The 25,012-nt window shown below is 52.4% G+C and overlaps 7 protein-coding genes across 7 annotated transcripts; 2 read left to right on the plus strand and 5 right to left on the minus strand.

Moving 5' to 3' along the window:
• Positions 1–800: 800 nt before the first annotated feature.
• On the plus strand, positions 801–2,381 carry BO97DRAFT_346817 (glycoside hydrolase family 76 protein; the record flags this gene model as incomplete). The annotated part of the gene is made up of 4 exons (XM_025691827.1): positions 801–900; positions 959–1,206; positions 1,266–1,721; positions 1,779–2,381. The coding sequence occupies 4 exons, from the start codon at positions 801–803 to the stop codon at positions 2,379–2,381; spliced, it is 1,407 nt and encodes a 468-aa protein (XP_025550747.1).
• Positions 2,382–2,603: 222 nt separating this feature from the next.
• On the minus strand, positions 2,604–3,887 carry BO97DRAFT_307632 (uncharacterized protein; the record flags this gene model as incomplete). Its single annotated transcript, XM_025691173.1, has 2 exons — positions 2,604–3,149; positions 3,297–3,887. Coding segments are annotated over 2 exons (1,137 nt in total), but the record flags the coding sequence as incomplete, so codon positions are not given.
• Positions 3,888–4,366: 479 nt separating this feature from the next.
• BO97DRAFT_435006 (Ran-binding domain-containing protein) lies at positions 4,367–6,096 on the minus strand (the record flags this gene model as incomplete). Its single annotated transcript, XM_025697707.1, has 6 exons — positions 4,367–4,432; positions 4,488–4,795; positions 4,849–5,368; positions 5,418–5,899; positions 5,956–5,991; positions 6,060–6,096. The coding sequence occupies 6 exons, from the start codon at positions 6,094–6,096 to the stop codon at positions 4,367–4,369; spliced, it is 1,449 nt and encodes a 482-aa protein (XP_025550749.1).
• An 890-nt stretch (positions 6,097–6,986) lies between these two features.
• Positions 6,987–8,659, minus strand: BO97DRAFT_405974 (Yip1 domain protein). The gene is made up of 4 exons (XM_025695313.1): positions 8,323–8,659; positions 7,779–8,211; positions 7,507–7,659; positions 6,987–7,424 (listed from the first exon to the last, which is right to left on the minus strand). Exons 1-4 carry the CDS (start codon positions 8,408–8,410, stop codon positions 7,175–7,177), a joined length of 924 nt encoding a protein of 307 aa, XP_025550750.1. The 5' UTR covers positions 8,411–8,659; the 3' UTR covers positions 6,987–7,174.
• A 342-nt stretch (positions 8,660–9,001) lies between these two features.
• Positions 9,002–15,971, minus strand: BO97DRAFT_435008 (uncharacterized protein; the record flags this gene model as incomplete). Its single annotated transcript, XM_025697708.1, has 6 exons — positions 9,002–10,816; positions 10,922–11,263; positions 11,856–11,908; positions 14,222–14,569; positions 14,897–15,077; positions 15,282–15,971. 6 exons carry the CDS (start codon positions 15,969–15,971, stop codon positions 9,002–9,004), a joined length of 3,429 nt encoding a protein of 1,142 aa, XP_025550751.1.
• A 402-nt stretch (positions 15,972–16,373) lies between these two features.
• BO97DRAFT_90509 (uncharacterized protein) lies at positions 16,374–17,340 on the plus strand. The gene has a single exon (XM_025701126.1). The coding sequence runs from the start codon at positions 16,777–16,779 to the stop codon at positions 17,290–17,292; it is 516 nt and encodes a 171-aa protein (XP_025550752.1). The 5' UTR covers positions 16,374–16,776; the 3' UTR covers positions 17,293–17,340.
• A 7,331-nt stretch (positions 17,341–24,671) lies between these two features.
• On the minus strand, positions 24,672–25,012 carry BO97DRAFT_90646 (uncharacterized protein). Its single transcript, XM_025701128.1, has one exon. The coding sequence runs from the start codon at positions 24,966–24,968 to the stop codon at positions 24,726–24,728; it is 243 nt and encodes an 80-aa protein (XP_025550753.1). The 5' UTR covers positions 24,969–25,012; the 3' UTR covers positions 24,672–24,725.

The following is a 25,012-nucleotide window of genomic DNA, read 5'->3' on the forward strand; positions in this document are numbered from 1 at the left end:
TTTTTTTTTTTTTTTTTTTTTTTTTTTCCGATTGCTGAGTCTCTCTCTCTCTCTCTCTCGTCCAGCGATTGTCTTCAGTGATTTGCAACGCTGGCAAGAGCAGCCTCGCAGCGATGGGGCTAACCGGAAACGGCAAGGATGAAGCGGGCGTTCTTTAGCCGTCGATCCTCTCTTCTTTTGCTGCTGCCTCGCAACCTGACTTGTTCTGTTCTACCTTCATCTTATCTGGCCATTGATCCCACTCCAATGACCCTGCCGATTTCATACACAATATAATGTCACAGGGGTCAATGACCAGTCAGCTTGGACCCGTTCGTGCAGATCGCGGGTCGCAGCTGGATCCGAGGGCGGCTGTCAGACATCCAGGCCTCCCTCAGGGTTTCAGCCCAGCAAGTCACTGATCTCCAGATCCGGGGAAAGATCAGGGACTGGATGGACCCTTTGGCAGTCCCTGAATAGCAGCCCGTTTACCACAATTCACCCGGAGAGTCCCAGCTCCTTCCTCCTCTGCGTTGCTGTTGCATGTCATTCTTTCTGCCGGTCTGGCATCTCCCACCCACAATGCCAACCTCCCTCCACCCCCCCTCGCTGTGTTCCATAAATACACTCTTGGCTGGTCGTGCCAATGCCTCTCTTGGCACCCTTGGCGTCTCAGTTCGTCCAACAGACCCCCCCCCCTCCCCTGAGTCCTTCAAACCTGCTTTTTCCTCCCTGATGGTTGCCTGCTGTCGTCCCTCTTCTCCCTTAAACATTCCTCCACAATTCACCTTGTGAGGAGATACACATACGCCACACCCACCATGCGAGCCCTATCGCGCTACCTTCGACAGCTTCCGCTCTGGCTGGTCATGGTCAGTAGCCTGGTCCAGGCTAATCTCAACATCCAAGTCAATGATGCTGGTAGGTGCTCCGAACCTCATAGATCTCGATTGTCCCGCTCATCCCGCGATTCTGCTAGACTCCCTTGCGACGGCCGGCACGTCCATCGCCGACCCGTTGATGACCTTTTACAAACAAAATCAAACCGAAGGAATCCCCGGAAAACTCACCGACACATGGTACATTGCCGGTAGCATGTTCATGACCCTCATTCAATTCTGGCAAGCCTCCGGCGTCGATACCTACAATTCCGTCGTCTCGCATGACCTGATGTTCCAGGCCGGCGAGAACTACGACTTCTTCTCCGCCAACTACAGTCAATGGCTGGTATGATACTCGTCTCAGACGTGTCAGTTAGGGAAAGAACAAGACTAACCCGACCTTAGGGTAACGATGACCAAATGTTCTGGGGACTGGCTGCCATCACTGCTTCCGAGGCTGGCCTCCCGGAGCGGGACGGCAAACCGTCTTGGACCTCGCTTGCACGCGCGGTGTTCAACATGCAGGTTAACCGCTGGGACAACGATACCTGCAATGGCGGCATGCGGTGGCAGGTGTGGCCGTATCAGGCGGGGTATACAATGAAGAACGCCATTTCGAACGGAGGACTGTTTGAGCTGTCGGCCCGACTTGCCCGCTTCACCAAGAATGAAACCTATGCTGAATGGGCGGAGAAGATCTGGGACTGGTCCTCCACAACGCCGCTACTGAATACGAACCTCACTATTTGGAACATTGCCGATTCGACCTCCAATGAGGCCAACTGCAAAGATGCGGGTAACAACCAATGGACATACAACTACGGAACATATTTATCCGGAGCGGCTTTCATGTATAACTACGTGAGTTTGCCTGTCTGACACGTTGGAAACCCTCTAGTTAGCTAATATGCGTGCCAGACCAACGGAAGCGAAATATGGCAGGAGCGCGTCAGCCGGTTGCTTGATGCGACCTTCGCTAAGTTCTTCCCGACCCAGTTCAGCAGCCCCGACTACGGCAACGGGACGGTTCTGTCGGAGGTGGCGTGCGAACCGATTCTGTCGTGCGATCGCAACCAGCTCGGCTTCAAGGGCTATGTTGCCATGTGGTTGGCGTTCACGGCGATCCTGGTGCCCTCCAAGAGAGATCTCATCGCCCCCAAATTGGCAGGATCAGCCGAGGCCATCGGTTTGCAGTGCTCGGGTACGGCCAATGGAATGAGCAACCTGTGTGGTGTGCGATGGTACCAGCCGGGGTGGGACGGCTCGCTGGGACTCGAAGTCCAGATGAGCGCGCTGGGTGGCGTTACCTCGCAGCTGATGCTGCTGGCCAGTGACTCGCCGAAGACGATCGAAACCAACCCCAACGCAACGGAGCACCACATCGACACGAGCGCCGACGAGAGAAACCCGTCGGAGTCGAAGCCCATCACGACCGCCGATCGCGCGGGGGCGTGGATCCTCACGCTGATGTTGGGAGGCGGCGCGATTGGATGTGTGGGGTGGCTAATTAAGACACAATAGCTTTTTCTGCCCTGCGTTTGTTATATATCCCAAGGAGTTCTAAGGTTTCGATCTGGGTGGTCTGTATGTACATTCCTCTTCTTTTACAGCATATTCCAAATTCCCCCTTATAGAAGTCAATTGAATTTGATGGTGTCAAATGGGTTCAATTCAATTTCAGTCATCGCCATGACGATGATAGTGCCTCTGTCTTTGCTACTGTTTCTGTTTCTGTTTCTGCTTCTCCACGGGCCACTTCTCCAAACTCTCATAGCACTGCAACGCGGACGCCCAAAGGAAAGCCCACGACCCCCAGAACGTCGCCAGACACGCCTGATACTGCAGGCCCGCCAGCCCGAACACGCCGCACAGCGTGAAGCCGACCCCACCGACCACATTCCACACCCCGATATGCCAACCCAGCACGGTCCACGCAGGCCGATCCCAGCGCTCCTGCGTCTCGAGCGTGAACAGCCCGCCGCTGACGACGAAGCACACCCCGCCGACCACCTGCGGCACCCAGTAGACGCCGTCCGTCAGCGCGGGTCCCATATGGTTGATAATGCCCGGCAGGCCCGTGAACCCCGCGATCCAGAAGATCGACGCGCCGACCAGCTGCGTGAGGGAGGCCAGGAACCCTAGTTCGTGGAGGTTGTCCTTCTTCCCGCTCTGGCGTAGTAACCGCATTCCCAAGAATCCTCGTCGTCCTGCCCTCCGACATATACAGGGGCTTGTAGTGGGTTGGAGCACGAGGGTCGTCGCTTCACCACTGTTCTCCCGAATCGCAGTCTCAATCCCAGCGTCACCACCATCCCTTACCCCAGTCTCAATCGCAGTCCCACCAGCCTCGTCCGACTTCTCCCCCACAGAACCCCCCGGACTCCCCACCCCAGATCCAGACGCAGACCCTTTGATTATCGAGAGAGCAGAACGAACCTCCACCCCCCACCCCCAACACCGATCATCTCCAGAAGGCAAAACCGACACCGCCTCCAAAACCAACCCCCAACTCCCCACCTCAAAAACCGCAGCCCCAATAAACGCCGTCCACCCCCCGCCTCCAATCTCTTCCCCTGCAAACTCAGAGGCAGGATCCTGCAGAGGTAACCAGACGAAGAAGGCGTTGAGGATCCAGATAACCGAGCCGACGAGGAAGAGGAGGGCGGTTAGGGTGGGTAGGTCTGTGAGGGGTTTTGTGAGGGTGCTGGGGGTTATTCTTCTTCGGGGTTTCTGGATCTGGATCTGGATTTGGGGGGTTGTTTTTGTACTTGGGGGTGGTTGGAGTTGGGGGTCCGTTCTCTGGGTCTTGGTGGTATCAACATCGCTGTGGTTGGCTGCGGTGACGATGCGGAGGGCGTGCCGGCCTTTGCGCGTGTCGCGGGCGCGCCAGAGGCGGTAGATTCCCGGGGATTGCCTCGGGTTGCTTGTCTTGGGGGATTGGTGGGAGGTGGTGCTGGTGGTGGCTCGATAAGCGGCGTGCGTTGGGTTCAGGAAGGGAATTGAACCGGTGACGTGCGTGAGGTGGAGGTGGAGGTGGAGGTGGAGGGGAGGTTGATGTTGATGTTGATGCTCATGTTGATGCTGAGCGCCATTGTGGTGGTAGTGATGAAGGAATACCCGTTCAGGGGAGAATGCATCCCGACGATGCATCTTGGATTTGAACTGCAAACAAAAGCAGACGTTAAAAACAGACGCAAGAAGGAGGCACCTGACACCGGTCCAACTGCGCTATCCAGTCTAGTCCTAGTAATCAATCTTTGCCATGGCCTGATTGGCCTTCCTCATCCCGTTTCTCGATAACAATTAACATAGGAAATGCATTGTTCACGGTATTCAAAGCCTAAGTCCTACACACAGATAGGGCCGTTCATCGCCCTCCAAGGCGTAAGTGTCTGTAAAATAATCAATCCCTCTGCTCCTTCATAGCATGTATATCCAGTTGAAATCCAATTCTGCCGCCCTCGACTCATGACTCCCTCCCCATAAAGTGCAACCATCCCACACCCTCACTGATGCGTCTGCAACTCCTTCACCACCCTGTACAGCTCTTTAGCCAGGTCCTCATTCCCCGTCTATTCCACCGGTTAGCAAATGCCTCCATTGATCAGTCCTCGCGAGGAAACTCACCCGCAACAATAGCGGAACCGATCGACCCTCCTCCAGACTGGCAAGATGGATCTGCTTCGACTTGGGCTCCTGGCCCGATGCGTCGCCCACCGTCATCCCCTTGAAGATAGGCGTATTCAGCATTACTCGCAACACTCCATCCGCACGCATGATCATCCGGGCCGCCTTCTTATCCTCCACCCCGTCGGTCACCCGCACGTTGACCTTGAAAGTGCCGATCCCGCGTTCCTTCCATTCCTTGTTGCTGAACTGGAACAGCTTCGCTTTGCAAGAGAAGTATGTCTTCTCGTTCTCCTCGCCCGTTTCAACTGAACACAAGATTAGCTGCGGTACGCACAAGCAGCCCACCAATCGAACTTACTCGGTCGCTCGAAGAATCGTTCGTCCGTCTTGTCCTGCTCAAACTCGCCCGGACCGGCATCAGCCGCCTCATCGGCCTCCTCCTCCTTCTCTTCTTCCTCGGGCTGCCCAAACGCGCTAGATTTAGAGCTGCCAAAAGCACTGGGTGTCGTCGGGGAAGCAAAACTTGTGAGACCGCCACTGGGTGCTGCGGAGCCAAAACCACCGCTGAAGCTCGCAAAACCAGAGCCCAGGGAAGGTACACCTGATGCGCCAGTCGGGGCGCCAAATCCGGTAACGGCGGGCTTGCCGGCATCCGAAGGTGTCGGCGACTTGAAGACAGAGGAGGAAGCGGAGCTACCCAGAGCGCCAAAGGGTGACTGTTCCGAGGTAGCAAACGCCGCCAAGCTCGACGCTGCGAAGGCCGATGAGGACTTGACTGGGCTAGGATTAGAGGATCCTTCTGTCTTCGTGGAAGCAGCACCTAGTGACGCGAAAGGCGACACGGACGAAGTGTTGGCGAATGCACTGGGGATCGGGGCCTGCAACCATATTAGTCGACGTAAGCGCAAACTCTCGCATAGCACATACCTTCTCCCGCTCCTGTGAATCATCCCGATGTCTCTTCTTCTCGGGTTCTCCCTCGGCAACAGGTTCCTCCGTCGCAATATCCTTCTCAGGGACCGATTGATCGACGTGTTCCGTTGTCTCCGCAGGCTTCGCCTCATCTTTGTCCAACTGGTCGCGACTCCGCTTCTTCTTCGGGCTCAGGATCTTGCGTGAAAGGTCCTCCACTGACTGCGACGGTGCGTCGACGGCAGCAGCGATGTTCTCCTCTTCCGTATTCGAGTCGCGCGACCTCTTCCGTCGATGGCCCAAGTCATCTTCCATCTTCTCGGTCTGATCCTCGTCGAAAGACCGTTTGCGGCCCCGGCTGCTGTCTCGGCTGGTGTTGCCCTCCTCCTGGCGAGCATCGTCAGTCTTGGAGACCGAGGTGATGGACGTTTCCTTGAGCTTGTTGCGAACCGGGCGCTCTCCGCCATCGTTGTCCGATGCTTGCGAATCGTCCGTGGCTGAAGGGTAGATTAGTTGTAGGTCCGGGAGAGATTGATGATTTTGTAGAACCTACCCTGAGCGCTTATGGAGCCCTGGGGTACCTCATCAACTGTGTTGAAAATCTTGTCAGGATGATCGCACCACGTGAGACGGATATATGATTTGGTCGGGTTGTACCTTCTACCCCACCAGCATGCTGCTGCTCCGGCGCCATCTTTCATTCAAGTGAAATTATGAGATTTGGAATGGTTGTAGGCCAAGGGTAGACGATCGTCTCTGTGTTTGCTCGGGTACTCGAATCAGGCGATCGCCGGGTGGTGACGTGGTTGAACAGAGACGGGCCCGTAAACAAACGCAGATTCTGTATGTCTGACACAAGCAAAAACAGATATTAGCTTCAATTAACGAAAAAGACAACCAGCTCAGAGATGCCTGGTTAGTGAGACCAAGCTCAATCGACCCAAAGAAGGCCAGAGCTTATCATCGGTCTGCTTTCGGGCAAGAGATTGGTTCTGCCCGCAGTATTCGGGGTTGCGGGCAGGTAAGGGAATGGAGGGGAAGGGGGGCTCTCGAATGTGATCGTCGCTTTCCATATGTGGGGGGCAGAATGACTTACCAAAAGATCTTCCTTGTAGAGCAAAGGGTAAGGGGGGTGTGTCTATATTTTGCGCCGAGGGTGTCTGGGGGTTGTACGTCAGAGCTGGCTCACAATCAGCCGAAAGCTGCTGGTTCCGTAGATAGAGGTTTAAAGATCCAGAAACGGGGTTGAGAAAGCTGCTACCGTAGGTAGCCAAGTGCAGTCTGAACTGAGAAGAGTACTGAATACTTGAGAAAGGGGAACAAGGTATAAAAAGACAAGGGAAGACACAGCCAACGGTGTCGGACAAGCAAGCAAAGTGCGAGCGGGAGTGAGTTGTTGGAGAAGACGAGGAGATGAGATGGCCCGGGCTGTTGTTGTGTTGGCGCCTCTCTTCTTCTCTTCTTACCCTTCGCTCGTCACCGCTCGCTCCGCCGCGGCTGAAGTAAATCAATTCCCCCACTTTCTAACACCACCACCACTACTGCTAATACTCTTACTACCAAGACGAAAATCAAAAAGTAATGGCTTGGCTGTGAAACAACAATCAAATACGAAACGCTACTATGAACCACAGGACAGTTCGACCACTGGTCTCAACTAGAATTGATCAGACAGACATCCACCGCCCTCTTTCTCTATTCCTGGCTCTAGTTCCTCCGGTCTCAGCCAGCATCACAACTCCCCATACCACCACATACTCAATTCGACCCTTTCAGCTGATGAAACAGAGACATCCGATAGCCACATAGAACACAAACAACGGGTACACTGCGATGCCGACCCGATTGCGCACCACCCCGGATCCACCCAGAATACTCACGCCGGCCGCCAGGGACCAAGCCACCAGCACCAAGTAGACCGGTATGCGCGCAATGGTCGGCAGACCCAAGGCACTGAGGAGAGCAGCAATGACCAACGGGAACAGCGTATATCCGATGATACAGACCGACTGGAAGAAGGAACTGTCGCAATCACCAAACACATCAGCACATCATTCGTTCCTCAACCACCAAATCCCACTTGAAACCAAAGGGGGAGACTCACATATTCCCACCCAGCAATTTAATCTGCAACGTAACGACCGCCTCCCCAATCCACACAATCGAAAACACCCCCGAAAACACCAACGAGGACTGTTCGCCCTGGGCGCGCATCGACAGAAACATACTCAGCAAAAGGCAGAAGATCAACGGACCCCTAAGACAGCGTAGCGTAGCGTAGTCAGTCAACCCAGTCCAATTCCGTAGCCTACCACCACCCACACCCCCCTCCACAATATTTCATGGGAAGGCGGGGAGGGTAGGAAGAAAACATACCAAAGATCCCAATCCCTCAACCCTTCACTCATGCCGCCCTGCAAGACAACATCGGCATCAGGCCACCTCCCGACCAGATTGCGCATCCCACCACCAAACCCAGAGGCCTCGCCGCGCTCAGCAGCCGCCAGCCCACCACCCCCACGTTGCAGCATGCCCCCGATCAGGTACTTAGGCCACAGCACCTGGCGCATCTTCTCCCAGACGGCGCGCAGGTCCCGCGACACGGTCTCCCAGACGGTCTCGTCGATGGTGCTTTGCGTGGCGCGCCGGTCCTCACCGGGAATCGACGAGGTGAGGTAGTTCCCCGCGAGGTTGGCACTGACACCACCGCCGCCGCGGGAGCCGTTGGATGAGGACGCTTCGCCTTGAATGTTGCCGCGGAGCGGGGTCCGGTCTGTGGTATCGTGAAGGGGGTCATCGGCTTCGATTGCTAGATATCAAGAGGAGCGAGTGCGCGCGCGCGTGTGTGTGCGCGTGCGCGTGCCCACTGGGGTTAGCTTGGAGAGTGTCTAGTGCATAGCCGGTTCACAATAGAGCTCACCCTCGTCGGACTCGATCAGGTCGTCGTCCAGGATGGATTCATCGTCACGGATGTCGCCGTGGCTGTAGAGAGGTTGCGCGCTGGCCATGACAGGCTGATATGATTTGGGGTTTATGGTAGGGATTCTCTCTAGCTTTGTTGAGCTGAGCTGTTTGGTTTGCGTGACGGGCAGTCCAGTGAGGAGCCGGTTCGGAAACAATACAGCAGTCACCACGCAGATCGCTGGTTATCACGGATTCTGAGGTATTACCTGGACAGTCCGGCTGTATCCAGAGAGAAACAAGGAAAGGAAATGGTGAGCAGGTCAGAGGATATAGCTTGTAGTGATCGAATGAGATGAACTGGGGATTGATTGTTGTGCCGGAGAGGCTAGAGTGGCATTCATTACGTACGCAGCACGGGCTGAAAGCGGCAGGCGGAAAAGCTCCCGATTGTCTCTCTTACTCGTTATCAGATTTACACATAATTCTCCGATGGACAAGACTGGTCATTTTTGCATGGGTGTATCTCAAAATAACATATACCGACATTGCCTCATATATACCTGTGTATGTATGTTGGACCCTATACACAAGAGAAGAAAGTAGTGCCATTATCGTACAATCAAAACAAAACCTATATACCAACGCCCGTAGATGCTATAGACAACAAAAGTACATGTCCAGGAGAGGTGAGAATTCTATACAGTGTCGAGGTATTCCTCCTTTGCAACGGCGACCTCATTCCCTTCCTGCTTCTGCTCCCGTTGCTCTTGCTCTTCCTGCTTGGGCTCCTGCTGTTGCTCTTCCTGCTTGAGTTCCTGCTGCTGTCGCTGCTCTTCCTGCTGCTTCTCGAAAGCTTCTGCCTGGCTAGCAGTCGCACTCACGCGGACATCTCTAAGATGAAGGTTAATACGCGCATTAGAGTATTTCTTCAGCATTTCACGCTTCGCCTGCAAAGATCCACGGTCCTCTTTGCTCAGGAACTTCTTGTTCCTGTCCCTGGTCAGCACCTCGTCGACCAATCGCCCCGTTTCGTTCATCGCCTGCGCGATCTTGTAGCCGTACAGCCCGGAAGTCAAGTCGCGGTTGTCAGGTCGCAGGATCGTTGAAGCATCCTCATCCTTCGGCTTCGGTAAGTAGGGCAGAGTTGCTTCATTCAGCTTCTTGAGATGAGGGAAGACCCGATCGATGGCGTGCAAGCTGATACCAGCGTTCAGGCTCCTTCCCTTGTCCTGGAAATTGCTGGCCTTGGCCTTCCACGCACCTTCAAAGCCGAGCAGAGACAGAAGAAGCTGAGGGGTTTCTTTCAGTGCGTTGACGAGTTCGAGATAGCCCACCAGGGCGCGCGGCTCCGCGAGAACCAACGCACTCCCCATGATATCGAGCATTTCGTCGGCAAGCCTCAGGACATTTGCATTGCGGGTGTCGCGCCGGCAGATACTCATCGCAATGTGGAAGGTCTTGTTATCGCAAAGTCCGAAGGGAAGCATCTGATCGCGGATCACCGTGACGGCTTCCCGGGTGGATCGGCTATAGCGAAGAAGACGCAGGTATTGGTGAATAGCGGCCGCATCAGGCTGGACGGGAGTCGGGTGGCCCTCGCGCGTAAGATAATTCCAGTACTGTTTGCCAGGGCGCATCCCTTGGATCATGGTCAAGCAGGCCTCCAGCACGGTGTCGATCTCCCGGTTAGTGATTGTGATCAGCTTAGGCTTTGAAGAGCCAGGGGCATCCGTGACAGGGTCGAACAAGTGGTCGAAATTCTCCTCTTCTTCTTGCGGCTCCTCCTCCAACGATTCTGCTTCTCCGGTAGTCTCGGGTTCAATAATTTCGTTATTGCTGTTCACAAAGGGGACAGGCTCTGCATGCAAGTCCCGGCGACCCTTCTTGGTGACCTCCACCTTCTCGTCCCACCTGTCAGCCCACTTGTCTCTGTAGACTTTATCGGGCGAAGGCCGATTCATGAAAATTGGGAGACCCGCCGTCTGATTATACAAAGCAAGCACTTCGTAGCAGTTGTAGTCACTGTACGCGTTCAAGAGCAATTCAGCCATCGCTTGAACTAGATGGTTGTCGATCTCGAGTTGACCTTTCTTCCAACGATAGGCAACATCGGCCCAGACCCTTTTGCCTTCAGTGAGGGCCGCTTTCCTCTTCTCTGTGTGTTCGCGAATCGCTCTGGAGGGAAGACTCCGCGTGACAAGCTCCAGATTGCTCATGATAGCCCGCAGGATAATGGTGTAGGTGTACGAATCGGGTGAACCGGGTCCATCCTCAGGAAGATCTCCCGCAACCCGCCACAAGGTATCCATGTCTCTTAGAAGCCAGCAGACCTTCAGCATAGCGTTGCTGTGGATGATATCCCGCTCGATTTCCGGATTCTCCTCAATAGACCGATAAACACGCATCGCGGCGTCCACATTCTTCTCCTTATCGCTAAGGTGTTTATTACTGAAACCATTCAACATGATGGTATAGGTATAGGAACTAGGCTTGCGACCACGTTTTTTCATCTGCGCGAAACCGGAAAAGTTTTCAAAAGTCAGTAACTGTCACAATCGCACAAGGCCCCATATACAAGGGGGAAAAATGCAAGAGAAAGAGCATAGCAAACTTACATCCGTATAAAACTTATAGGCCGCCATCGTGGCGCCCTGCTTCATGCAATACTCGAGAAGATGATTCCACGCAACGATACACTCCCTGCCCTGCTTCTGGGCCTCGCGCAGCAACGCCGCGGCCATGATGATCTCCCTCCCCTGCAGCAACCGGCCGACGCGGTCTGCCAACCGCCGCGGATCGACCAGCCACCTCAGCTCCATCTCCACCTGTTTGCGCGTTGACTGGTCGCCCATCAATGAGGCCTCCTGCATGCGCAGCCGCGGCGACGTGCCGACCTCCGCGACCTTGAGCAGCAACTCCTGCAGCTCGCGGTTCACCTTCGGGGCCTTAGAAGATTCCTCCGGCTGCCGTTGCAGCTCCAGGAACCCCTGCCAGTATTTCCGGATCACGGCATCGGAAGAAGCACGGGTCCAGCTCACGGCGGTGGATGTGGTGTTCTGTTGTTGTTGGGAGGCGGGAAGCACGGCGCGTCGGAGGCTTCGGGTGGTGCTGTTGTTGCAGTTGGCTGAGGAGAGAGTGGTGTAGGCGTGTTTGCTGCCGTTGATGGCTTTGCCGTTACGAGCAGCGACTCGAGTGCATTGCCCGCCGAGCGGAAGTCTCATTGCCATGGTTTGTCTAGTAGCAGTATTGGCTTGGAGAAAGCGCATCGATAGATTTGTGTATAGTGGTTTCAGCGAAATAGCATTTAGGTAGGATCAGGAAAAAATTCGGATTCCGGTCGTATTTCTTCGGAGGGCGTTGAGAGATCCAACGTTATGATTCAAGCCTCTAAAATAGCCCAGTTAGAATGGTGGCGACGTTCGAGATATTATCCGTGCGTGACGGGGATCTTGGTCGTGAAGTGAAGGCCGGAGAAGCAGCGCGAAAAAAAAAAGTTGCGGAGATGAGGCAAAAGTTGGGGATTCTGAAATCACTTTTTTTTCCTTCGACGCCGCGCAACAACACGAGAACAAGATGGCAATCGCTCTTCCCAGTCAAGTCAACTTGATAAGATAGAAACGAGCTTTTTCCGACTTCAACGAGACACCACCTACAACAAGACAAGGAAAGAAAAGAAAGAAGAGCGTTGAGTTGAGTGCAGCAACAAGCTCCGGTGTCTCGACCGCAAACTCCGCGGTATTTGCGAAATATCGCATTTGAGTCCGGCTAGTAAAGAAGAGGTTAGATTGCCAGACGCCGCAGAAGCGGCAAGTTACTCCGCTTCCGACTCTCTTAATGTCTCATGCCTGAGGCAGTACATACACCTCACTTAGGTAATAAAGTATTTCATACATATAGGTAATCCATGCAGCACCAGAGCAGTTTAGTCCCCAGCCATGATGGTTGAAGACTGAACCAATATAGTACTACTGAATCTGGTTTAGCCTACTAGAATTTATCAGTAAGAGATGTGAGAAGCCGAGTTATACCGGTTTAATCAACCAACCGCCCGCCGGGACGCCGTTAGCACAAGAAATAACCCAACCTCAGGCAGCAGTTTCCGCCCGATAGGCTCAATCTGACGCTTAGACAATTCCACCCCCCCTCCGTCCCCTTCCTTTCCGCGCCCCGGGAAGGGGAAGATCGGGGGGGGTCCCGGCGGCAACGCCTTGTAAGCCTCTAGTAACTGGAACGGAGGGCTTAGGTACTAGCTAGTACCAAGGAGGTGCACTAGTAAGGCTTTCTTTCCCACGATCGGAGGCTGCCGTTACTAGTCGACCAGAAACCAAACCCTGTGAATCGATTCGGATCTCATCCAGGAAACCCACACTTGGTTAGGATCCGGGCTTTCACTTCCACTTCCACTTCCACTTCTCATACTGTACTAGACTACTACTAACTTTGTTTCAGTGCCCCTTCTGGACCCGAAACCCCCCTCCCCTCCCCGGGCCGTAAGGCAGGGCCGTGCCAAATCTTCCTCTCCACCCAAAACACCCCTCTCGCTCCCCCGCCTACTTCCCGGTCGATGCATAACTTAAATCCCAAGCCATGCGGGCAGCAGATCCCATACTTTTCACGTCGAACTAGTTCAAACAATACTTACAGTAGCTCCCATCTTACCGGATCCTGTGCGACAGGGCTAGTGACTCGTCCACACGATCCATAGTCACACCACAATAGCCATCTACTGTACGGCTCATCTAACACCAGGTCAGAGTCCACCAATGCAGAAACTATAGAGTACTTGCGCAACCTGTTAGCTTTTAAATCCGTCGGCTTCTCTTTCCTGAAGTATAAATCTCCTGAGAGCCGTCTGCAACCATATCTCCACGGTTGCGATTAGATGGACTTCGGTCCGAACATGACGTCGCCACTATCATTCGGCATATGAGATAAAAAGACCTAAAAGATATACCGTGTCCTATTGGACGATGGCCTATCTCACTCGTTCACCAGCATTGTTCAATCACTGGGAAGCAGGGAAGGCCGTATCGGACGCAAAAAAAGTAGCTGCAAGACTCCGACAAGCAGACCATCACCAAGGAGGAAAAAAGGTTATCGGGATGAGTATTGCACAGGGTCGGGGGCCAACACCCAGGGTAACATAAAGGTTGGTCAAAGCGAAAACGGACAGAAACGTGCAGGAAGAAAAAAGCTGGAGATTCAGCTATCACAGCAATAAACCACATACAACATGAAAGGGGGTAAGCCATATAGAGACAAAAGAGGTGCATAATTCACAGAGGGGGGAAAGAAATTAGAAGCAAAATGAAGCTCAGCTAATGCAGAAAGCCCCGCCAGATATCTCAAGCAGCATTCCATAACCAGTATTCGCATAGGGAACATAAACAGCGAACCCCTCGATTAGACAGTCTCCTTTTTCGGTTTCTCATGCAATCTAACTCAAAAAAATAACATAACTGGAACAGAAACGTAAGTCGCAGGGCCACTCTTGTTTGGCTGGAGCAATCAAGGCCTGGAAATGGTATCATGTGCGTAAGGACTTAAAGGGAAGGATTAGATCCGAGATGGCGATACGGGATTAGGAGATATTGTATTAGAATATGCAACCTGAGTCAAGGAAGGGAAGTTGGACATCTATTGCGGGTAGCTGGTCGATTGGGTTTCTGCGAAGCCATCATCGATCAGCTACAGACCTTGTAGAGCAATAGACCCACAGACCTCCTCCTGCGGCTTTTTCTCGGAGTCAAGAGTCACCGAGTCACTCGGGTATGATGGTCGTAAATCTCTTTTTCATGTCATGATCTTTGGGGGGATTTTTCTTTCTCTTTTCCTCTTTCTATTGCGGTTCTTCATGACTCCTCATGACCCCGGTCCTGATAATGCAAAACATAACAAAGGACATGACTACTTACGTGGCTGGTACACTTGGCCCGCTTGCCCATAAGGGGAATGAGGGTAATTGGGAGGGTAGGCCATCTGCCCGTTACCCTGGTAAACCATGCCACCGGCACCCGCTCCGTACTGCCCGGGTACCTGGCCATCGGCAGGTTGATATCCAATCGGGGGGAGTTGAGGCCGAACACCACCAGGATACGCGGGTGGTTGACCACCTTGAGCAGGATCCGCAGGATTAGGCGCATCCACTTGGTTGGCTTGCGCAGCTTGGGCGGCGGCGGCACGCTCGCGCTCTTCCGCGGCCTTGCGCTGAGCCTCTTCCTCCTTCTTCCGAGCTTTCCACTCCTTGCGAATCTCCTTGAATTCTGTTTCGAAAGTATGTCAGCATGTTGTGATCGGGTAAGAAAAGGTTGCGAATAATGGAGAAGAATGGTGGGAAGACATGTTTGGACGGGAACCGCCGCAGAGGTAAACCATAGAAAGAGGCCGCCGGGCAGAGAGGCTAAACACGCTTAACCTCCGCGCCGGCTTGTCACGCTACTGCGATCCGCGGCGCTAACGTAGTGTAACACGACTAGCGCGTGCCACCCGCACTAACCCAATCGAGCTACTGCGACCAACCAAAACAACAACTTGCGATTCTCCCCGACGAGAATCGGAAAACGCAGAGAAACAAAATGACAGCAGCTTACCCTCGGGTGTACGCTTCGCACCATGCGACTGCATCGTCACGTGGGCGTTCAAGTGATTGAGCGTACCGTAGGCCTTCTCACATCCGTTCCAACCGCACTTGTACATGCGCTCGATCTCCTCATACCGACGGCGGGGGCGCTTGTGTTGCTGCGCGCCAGGAATGGGCACGAACGAGTATACCTAGCAGAAAGAAAAAAAATCGGATGAGCTTCTGTTCAGAACCAAAAATGAAGATGAAAAAGCGCGCCCGCTTCCCACATCCCCAAAGGCCGAATAATTCTCTTTTCACCGCAACCCTGACAGCACGGGAGGCATCCAAGACAACAGTTCCACGCAAGTGCGCCAAGCCTTAGGAAACAGACGCCAGAATCATCAAAGACATACCTGGCCAGGGCGCGGCCCTGCGGTCGCAGCAGGGGAGGCGGGACCAACCGTTGTGGCAGGAGTGGTATAAGGTCCAGGAAGACCGTGTTGATGTTGTCCATAGCCATGCGACCATTCCGGACGCGTATACATCTGAGGCGGGGGAGGAGGGGGGTGACCCTGGTATTGAGCCATCTCATGACCCTGGGGCTGGTAAGGCGAGTAAGGAGGAGGATAGGTGGGGCTGGAGGCCGCGATTGAAGGATCTATAGGAACGTCCGCGTCAGACTTCACGTTCGTGTGATGATTGCGTGGGTCATGGTGTTGCCCATTATTGAGGGTGGTCATAGACGGACTTGTTGCTTGAGCCATACCTGCCGCACCACCGGGTTGAGTGTTGGGAGCGTGATGATATTGGGGTGGGCGGGCGAGGTATTCAGGATAGGCAGGTGAGCGCGCGGCGGGGGGCTGGTTCAGGCCGTAGTCCGACTGCGGTGTGTTGGAGGAAGAGATGTTGGCGGCGGGGCGGACCTCGGGCTGAGGTGTGTACTGAGGAGTCGGGCGAACCTCCGGTTGAGGAGTGTATTGAGCAGTGGCAGCAGCAGAAGCCTGGTCTGCAGCGGGCAGTTCAGAATGAGGAGTCGCGGCAGACAGTGGATATGGAAAGTGCGAACCTGACTGCGCGTACTCGGAAGCAGGTCTGTTGTCCATATAATACGAATTGGTCGCAGCTATCGGACCAAGATATCGCTGATTATTTCCTCCAAGATAAAAAAAAAAGAAAGCCTCGCGTGCCTATGAAGACGCGTCGAGAGGGACACAATGAGCTTTGTGGCTTGCAAAACAAGATTGGACAGAAATCGAGAAAGAAAAGACAAATAGAGAGAAAGAGATGGTAGAAAGAGAAAGATAGGCCGAGAGGTAATAAATTTAGGGACAGGGGAGGAGAGAAAGCGAGAGAGTGAGTGAGAGGGTGTGTGCCAGACTGGTCCCGAGGAGATCTTAACGACCAAAACGACCAGACCAGATCTTGCGCAATGACGGCTTCTCTTTCTCTTTCTGTTCCTGCTCTTTTTCGTCCGTGTGTATTTTCTTTTCTTTTCTTTTCTTTTCTTTCTTTTCCCCTCCACTGGAGGTGGGTAATTTGTTGGAACGTACTATTTGATGACTCTAGGAGGAGTTGACTGAATTGCAACAATTCCACCGGTTGTGAAAGATGTCGGTTATCGGTTGTGTTGTGAGCAAACGGATCGAGACAGTGTAGGGGAACCGGTTGGAAAAGGATCGACGCGTAATAATGGTCGCGTATGATTGCACACTCTCCCGAGAGGCTGAGATAAAAAGGAAACGGGGAAATAATGATACGGGCAGGGGAGGGGAGGAAGGCTGTTTCCAAGTCGGATAAAGGCAGAAAGGTAGGCAAGAGAGAAAAAAAGTATTGTTGTCTCTAGGAAGTGACGGTAATGCTGGATCGCGATGCTTAATTGCCTTAGTCGCCGTGTTAGGGTGACGGAGAATGGCCTTGCAGGTGGCGGTAAGCACAACAGCACGAGGAACCGGCGGGAGGATGAAAGGGACCGTCCTGTCTGCGCTCGGGCAAGCTTTGGGGAGAGGGGAATATAGAGGGTTTAGAAAACAGCCAGGTCAGGGCCAAAATAGTCTGTTCGGCCAGGACGAACGAGAATGGAAACTCGATCAAATAAATTTCCACCAGCGCGAATGCGTGATAGCGCAAGAACCGATGTCTCGATCTAGGTTGGTGGCAACGCCAGGGCAGTCGCACAGTCACCCTAAAATCAAGACGGCTAGAGGAGGGAGGGGAGGAGGGGGGGTGAGGGGTGGGAAAGTGGGAGGAAGAGGAGGGGGGAAAATGGTTCGACTCGACTCGGAAAAGAGAAACCTGGGCAGAAGAGGCGGCCTAAAAGGCTTCGGACAGGACGAGCAAGAGGCTATTCGGCAGGAGGAAAAATCGCAGGATAGAGAGCAACACCTCGTGGGATCCGAGGGTACGGTGGAGCGCGTGGGCCCGTAATCTTTTTTACACTCTTTAGTAATGAAACGGAGTTGGAGGCAAAGAATATCAAAAGGGGAAAGGGGGGAGTGAAAGAATTGAAAAGAATAAGCGTGGGAAAAGGGAATAGTGAGAAAAAGAGGAAGCGTAGTCGACGGGAGAGAAAGGCCCATGGTAATTACTAGCGGTACCGGATAAGTAAGCATAAAAACCAATAGGAGGAGAACCGGTATCGGTACGGTACTGGCCTTCTCACTGGAGGGCCGCCCGGAGGATTAACTCTTATTTGTCCTTTGTCTTGCTCCAGGAGCGGAGTGCTGCCGCTTTGTGGTGACGGGTCCGTTGCCAGTAAAGTAGTCCGACCCACTCCTTTTTTTCCTTTGCATCGGTTTATCAGGACCCCCAAAAGAGTGAGTGGTGCTGGTGGTGGTTAAGTTGCTTGTAATAATTTCTCTTTCAAATAGTTACTCTGTTGGATGAACGGATGGATTGGATTGATGTTGTTCATCCATCCTTTTTGGTTTTTTTTTTTTTTTTCCTCCCCTCTGTATGGTCTATGCAATTCCTCTCTTTGGCCCCCTTCCCCTCAATTGCTCGATGATATTCCGGAGGAGGGTGGTGCTTGTTGATGGTCATTTCTCGTAACCCGGCTAAGCTTTCCTTGTCCGTCTGAATGTGCTTTCTGCTTCTCTTCTCTTCTCTGGTCATTTGTCCCTCGCCTTTCTTCTGTCTGTCAATTTCTCATTCTTTTGGTTTGGAGCGGCAGCGGCATACTCCGCCGGAGTTGTGGCGAAATCAAGGAACAGGAGAAATCGATGACAATTTGATTTTCTTTTCTTTTCTTTTCTTTATTTATCTAATTCTTGTGGCATTCCCTTCTCTGGTCCGTGGTCACATTGCAACCTTTCTTCAATCTATCAACTCCACCGATGAATCTGTTGTGGCGTGAAGCGATATCCTAGCTCCCAGATTTGTTGATATGAGGTTGAAAATAAACTTAGGGTAGTCTAGTCGAGCATTAATATTGATAGGGGTTTTAGAGCTTGGATAGTCTACCCGCGATTCGGGACGGACGGTGCGCGTGTCGAGTCCTGGCCGCAGGGAGACTGTCGTGAACCTAGCGTGCTCTGCGCCCGTGGATACTCAGCCAAGATCGTTGGTCAACGTCCGGGCTGCGTGGGTAGGCAATCATTTTAGTGGCCAAACGAAGATGGAGCTAGGAATGGCGTGCCCGAGGAACGGCTTGAACGGTCTTGGGTAAAAGCCTCGAGACTAAGGAAAGAGTGGGTGTAGCGCAGGCTGGGGGGAAGAAGCGAGGACCGCGTGCAGGGTCCGTATACTGTGTGGATCTAGCATACTTCAGCAGGAGACAAGACAGGCCTAAAGTTCAAACGATGGAATAGGAGAAGGGGACATTAATGAGTGGCACGAGGTAAATAATAATAACATGAAATGAAATTGAATTATCAGCAAGCAAGAGAGGGGTGGGGGGGATATAAAATAAAATAAAGCAATAATCAACAGGTAGGATTGCTCTCATGCTAACAATAGCACTCAATTGACAATCCCATAAACGGTGCAAAGACGGCGGCGGGTGATGCCGGCGATAGCTCCTCGGATGTAAGTAGGCTTTGGTTAAGGACCAGATGGGGAATCAGAGAAATGGGGAGAAAAAGTGGGAAAGATACTTTACCGGTCTACCAACCATCAATTCGTTCCCAAATGATGAATCCAGAGGTTGTGCCGGGTCAGCTGTAGCGGACGGCCGACTTCAGGGGGGAGGGGGGGAAACCAGAACGACCTCCTCCAACCGAAGTATGGCCGTAGCAGTGCCAATTGGAAGCACGTCTTTGGTGGATCCCGACTTCCTGATAACCACCTCCTATCGCTTGTGATCTGGAGGTCTCTCTGTCACTCTCGCAAGGAACATTTGTTGTTATTTTGCGGTCCGTGACCCAACGCGCCCCTCCGCCGTCGCTGCACTCGTCCATTGCTTGTAGCAATAATGGGAGCAGTAGAAAGCGAAATGAAGAAGTCGAATACTCGCACTTTAATTCATTATGCATTGCCTCTGCGTCTGCCTCTGCCTCGGGTGCAGTGTAACCGGGACAAGTGATTATCTGCTGCCCGCGCAAGTCAGGAACGCGTCAGTGGGGAACACGAGGCTACCAGCCCAACCGATGTTAGAAATAGCCTGCCCATCGGACAAATTAGGCTCCTTACCAGCAGCCTACGATTGCACGGAGCGCACTAGTGGAATATCATGTATTCAAATTGCACCAAATAAGCAAGATAGAGTCGGGCATGGATCAATCCAAGAGATCCGGGTCGAGCATCGCATCTCCATAGGATGGGGGGAGAAGGGAAAGGTATGACCCAAGCGACCGGAAGGCAGCCGCGTGAGAAGGCAAACCAGCAATTCATCTTTCGGGTTTCTTGCTGGCGGTTCGTACTTTTGTCTCTATCGCATATTGGAACAGGCCCCATCAGGAGGAAAGGTCGTATGTGCTGTACCAGCGACGCACCCACTCCTTGGTATTCCGCTCAGGAGGCTTGTGCTGTGCGAGCAAGTCATCGGAACATGTCGATGCGAGAATAAGAATTATGATGCTGCTCGTGATCTATTCACCTTCCTGACTGCGCAGCTCTAGGAGGATTTCAATGCTACCATGAAATTGCATCTTCAGTCCGCATATCAGCAAGAGTACTGCTGCTCTCAGAGTATGCTCCTCAGGACACACCGTGTCAGTGGCAGAGACCTGCCCATACGGTACGGGAGAGGTTGGGGAGGGAGGAGGGTACCCTAGGCAATCCACAGTGGGCTCTGGAGGGTGTATCCTGGGCTTGGCTGTACCCATCAGTATGAACTTTATCGGTAATATTATTGGACTAGGCTCGAAAGATTTCCAGGTCGGGGCATCGAGCAGAAGGTGCGTGTGCGATAAGGTCGCGAAGTCTACCTAGGAACCAGACTGTCCAGAACTTCAACCCATCAGCGGGTTTTCCGGCAGTGCTCTGGAGCAAATCAACTCCTCAGCGGACGGTCTTCGACATTTGGATCTTTCGTCAGGGTTGTTCAATTAGACAGTGTTTTCCAGTGACTCGTTCACCTCAGCATCGGATCAGGGAGGGTGGGCTGAAAACTGATTATCTGATAGGAAGGCTAGGGCGCAAAGTGAGAAGCAAAAGGGGACGCAGAGAAATGCAAGGCTCCAATCTCGGAAAGGCTCTCCTCTCCAAGCAAGATGGGGGTGGGCAGATGGACGAGTGATGATTGGCATCTGGTCTGGGTCATACCCCGCGCAAGCGGAACCTGGTAACAAGCCCACTGCCGGTGAAAGTGATAATCGCGGTCCATCAGGAATAGGAGACGTCGCTCGTCTTGTTGCTCACTACAGCAGCCCTTCTGTCCTCTTCTCTCCTCTCTTGTGGTTCCGTCGAGTCTCATGGCGATGAAGGACTATGTGCGAACAATCCAAGAGCCAGAAGACCCTCAGGATTGCTAAGAGAGACCGTAAGTCTATTTACTGTCTAGACTACAAGACCACTATCATGCGATATTACTTTTCTTCTCTCAAAGTGGAGCATAAATGTCGATAATATCACTTGTATCAGTTTCAAGTAAGCACAGTACCCCATTGAGGAGAAGTCAGTCGTACAGACTGTCAATGTCAAACTATATCGGGAGGGAAAAATATCCTAAATGAGTCCTCTCAATGCGATAGAACTAGGCTTAATAGGTATTGGCCCTGCCCTACTACTGACAAGAGCATTATCGAATGTGAATGTCAAGTCGTCATTCATGCTCTGGCTTGAAGAGCTGCTCATTCATGATCAAAACAAAGCTGAGGGCGGAATCAAGCCTTCCATCCCCGGAAACTCCGTAACTAAAGGTACTGGGGTAACTGGATTACTTAGTAACGATACCACTCAGCTAGTAACACTGGTAACTTCTGTACGCGGATACAGTTGCTATGTAAGCCCTTAGTAAGTACCTTACTGTTACGTTAATCAATGAGTTTTGTTTCGGATGCTGGCCGATTACCTTAAAGTCAAGCGATGACTGCCTGTCGATCGGGACCTTTCCCAAGAGCTACTAGCCACCATCCTTAGTATGGATACCTATTCCACTGTCGCCTTCGGGGAAGCTGATAGCCAGACCAACAATCAACCCTTCCTCCATCGGTGGTGAAGCTGTGACCATGGGCTAGCAGTAGTGTCCCCGGCACGGCAATGAAAGCGTTTGAGGCTGTGAACAAGAACAACGCCTCCCAGCTCACCCCTCAGCTTTAACTGCTAACACAAGAAATCTTGAACGCAGATAGAGACATCGGCCACTGACAGCCTACAGGATCAATTGTTCCAACCAAGCAACCCTGATGCGTAAAGTAGATGAGTGTAACCATCGCTCTCGTAATGAATACGTATTAAAGTGTGATCCGGGCCCACCTTGTTGACAATACATTGGAGAGAGCTGCCAGTGGTCGAGAGCGGCCCTCAAATCATCAATTGCTATTGTACCCCGACGGAAATCCATATGCACATGAAAGGGGCAATCTCAGTTCTTGGCCATCGATGATGTCGAGGTGCATCCTTCTCATTTCTTTTTTCTCTCCTTGGTCCATGGAGTATTCACCTCTGTCTTGTGATGGCTGTTACTTGAGTGCTGCATAATTCATTGCCCCTATTCCGTGGCGGATGTGAGCATATCGGTCGGTATGCCAATGATAGGCGAGCTTTTGTCTTCTTCTGCTTTTGGTGTGTTCCTGACTCATGGATTTGGTGGCTCTAGCTTCAAAGAAGTGCCTCCGCGATTAGGAAGCATAACCATGGGCAGAGCTTGGAGCTACCTACCTCGTTGCTCTAAGCCTTAAGCGTGATCTCAAGTGCTCCACGTGCGCTAAGTGTTGTAGTTGGCTAGCTGACAGCGATGTCTCACCAGGCTTAAGCGGCCGTCGCCCTGACACCTCCGAGGCGCGATAGTGACTGGAAAGGGAAGGTGGATAGCACATCCATCCATTTATCCTGACCCATATGAGCAAAGGTTACATCTGAGGATCTCTCTCTCTAAGCCAATATCTCATCACACGTGATCCCACGTGATATATGTGGTCTTTCTCCGCGGGATCAGAGCGCAAACATCAACTTGATATGAGATAGAAAGATAGAAGAACAATAAGCCTTGATGCTTTCGCTCCCTGTCCCTTCTCTTCTACTCTTAATTCAAACGACTTAATGTCAGGTCAGATGCTTCAATCATCACGAAGTGCTGACGACCCGAAACCCAAAGACAGGAGAATGATCTGGTACAGTCATAGATTTCTGCATAAGACCATGCATCGTCATGATAGCCATACTGGCTGGACTGGAATGAAGCGCTGTCCGTCTGCCATCAGCCCGTGCTTGTCGACACTGACAGCATGGCAGACAGGACATCCACCATCTGCCGAGCGCTCGTCTACCTTGGTGGCAGGTCAATTGCTTATGCTAGACAATACCACTCGTAAAACTGTCAGAGAAACCATCGATGTCACCCGAAGATGAAAATGGATATCCCTCCCTTACGGCTCTGCGGTTCAGTCTCCGAGCCTGGACGATGTGGAGCCAAAATGGAGCCATGGATAGGGTTGTTTGGCGCAAGTCACGATAAGTCTTGACGGATGTTCAGGAAGCGACTCGGAAACCGTCGCCCCATTCCTTAAACTCAGACGTCCAACTGGCAACACAGGCCGGTGGCAGAAAGGACAGCTCAGTCATCCAATGAGAGCGTTGTAGATTTCCCTACGATGCTTTTCAGGCAATTGATCCAGTCGGTACGCTAAGGACAGCTTAAGATAACTTACAGTCGAGGAGCTCGGTTCCACTCTCGCTGTTCTCATGATGTCCGTCTGTCTCACTGATGCTCGAGCAAATGGAGGCATAAACTGGAGCTTGAGCTTGAGCTTGAGTTGGAGATTAAATCACGGAATATCGCGCGGTCAGCAGCACAATCAAACGATCCCACTTTGTTCCAACCTGCTGTGAGCATCTGGACTCATGTTAGACACCGAAGCAGTATACTTTCTCCGGGTCCGGGCCGGTTCTCGGATTGCCAAGCAATATTGCTGCTGTGTTTGCGACGGACCAGGCCGACAATAATTAACAACAACAGTATTGAGTGGGCCACTGGGATGATCAACCAGAAATCATGGAACCTGAACCAACTGTCTGCCCAACAGAACAGGTGGCAGACGGTCTTGGAGTAAGATAAGTGGGTGAGAGACATTTCACGAGCGCAAGTCATTCTGTGCAGATGAGTAGAGAGGGTAAGTCGTCCAGAATAAAAGCACCAATAGGATAAATCTCATTTACCTACCACCACCTACAACAGACATACCGGTAGACCACAGATGTCGCTTGACTCATTAACATTGATATACTGAATGTTAAACCTCCCCAAACATCGACATACTTATTGTCTTCGGCCGGACGACCCCGCCAAGAATTGGCTATTGAATCTGAACCACTCGTGAGGGTTTATTCTCCTGCTGTATGGGGAGTTGCTATCCCTTTGCCAGATTGGGCTCAATGCAGACCAGACAGGCCCCCGTCGTCAGCATGCTGTAATTTCGTAGACGCCTTCTTTAATTTATGCTGCCGGCTATTTCCTTATTTCGCCTCTCTTTCCTCTCATCTGTACTTCGCCACGGCGGCGAGAGGTTACATGTTCCATGCATATTCTACGCCTGCTCTAAACGCATGTCAGGCTGAGAATATGTCGGTCGGTCGGCGTGAGGCACTGGGGGCTGGCTATGATCCAGCGTCGACGCCGGTTCATGCCATCCATTTCTTATTACGTTAGTCTATATCAGAGCCCGGACTAATAGTCCCGCAGCGTCTAGGCTTTCCCAAAGCTCCAACACCCCATACTGTAGTCTAGTCAACAACTCGATATCAACGAGAATGAGTGTTACAGCACTAACTATCGGCGGATGTCCCGACTTCCGCATATTAAACCAACAGGACCGACCGCCTAACAGTACCCGAACCACACTTTCTCTTTTCCTCCCCGGTTCCCCTGACGGTTTTTTGGGGGGGGGGGTTTTGTGGTTTTTGGCTTTCACCGTACCTCTAACCTGGTCGGGATAAGCGGGTGTTTGCCTAAAGCTGCATTTGCTTCCAGTCCGCTGATTCGCAGTGAATTGAGAAAATGATCCTACTAGTGGTAACCCTAGCGGTTTTTGGCCGAAATTCACCCCCCCTCAGGAACTAAAGGAGACCCAGTTTCCGGTACGGGATACTTACCGGTATCATACAGGGCCCCCAAGAGAGCTTAGGTCCCGCTTACATGATCGTACCGTAACATAATCCCCCTCTGAAGGCACACCGAGGTACAATTTCAATCTTCTTCCATCCATTCATCCCACCACCCATGTCTAGGGAGACCTTGGCCTGCAGAAACCTGCATTGCTCGGCTACTTGATATACTCTTCAGTCTCGTTCTGGTCAATGGCGTGAAGGGGTCTTCCCTTCTGCAGAGTGCTGCATGGAATGTGTTGATGCTCCAATGACCATAACACCGCAATCACCACCACCACCGCAACAACAACAACAACAACGACACAATTGAACTGCTGCGGACCTCCTGACCCAGTCAAGCGCAAGGTGAAGTGGGCTTGACTTGACCCACACCTGGGAAAATCCGGAGTATTTGTCATAATGGATTAATTACACGATAACAACTATCTTACGGTAAGATATG

This window comes from Aspergillus homomorphus, assembly GCF_003184865.1.
Source record: "Aspergillus homomorphus CBS 101889 unplaced genomic scaffold BO97scaffold_21, whole genome shotgun sequence".
NCBI classification, from domain to species: Eukaryota; Fungi; Ascomycota; class Eurotiomycetes; order Eurotiales; family Aspergillaceae; genus Aspergillus; species Aspergillus homomorphus.

Excerpts from the sequence above, each read along its gene's own strand:
- BO97DRAFT_90509 (XM_025701126.1), top strand. The coding sequence starts at position 16,777 with ATGGCCTTGCAGGTGGCGGTAAGCACAACAGCACGAGGAACCGGCGGG.
- BO97DRAFT_90646 (XM_025701128.1), bottom strand. The coding sequence starts at position 24,968 with ATGACAAATACTCCGGATTTTCCCAGGTGTGGGTCAAGTCAAGCCCAC.
- BO97DRAFT_405974 (XM_025695313.1), bottom strand. The coding sequence starts at position 8,410 with ATGGCCAGCGCGCAACCTCTCTACAGCCACGGCGACATCCGTGACGAT. Across the intron at positions 8,212-8,322 it reads CCTGATCGAGTCCGACGAGG|CAATCGAAGCCGATGACCCC; the intron begins GTGAGCTCTATT and ends CTTGATATCTAG. Across the intron at positions 7,660-7,778 it reads TTGAGGGATTGGGATCTTTG|GGGTCCGTTGATCTTCTGCC; the intron begins GTATGTTTTCTT and ends ACGCTGTCTTAG.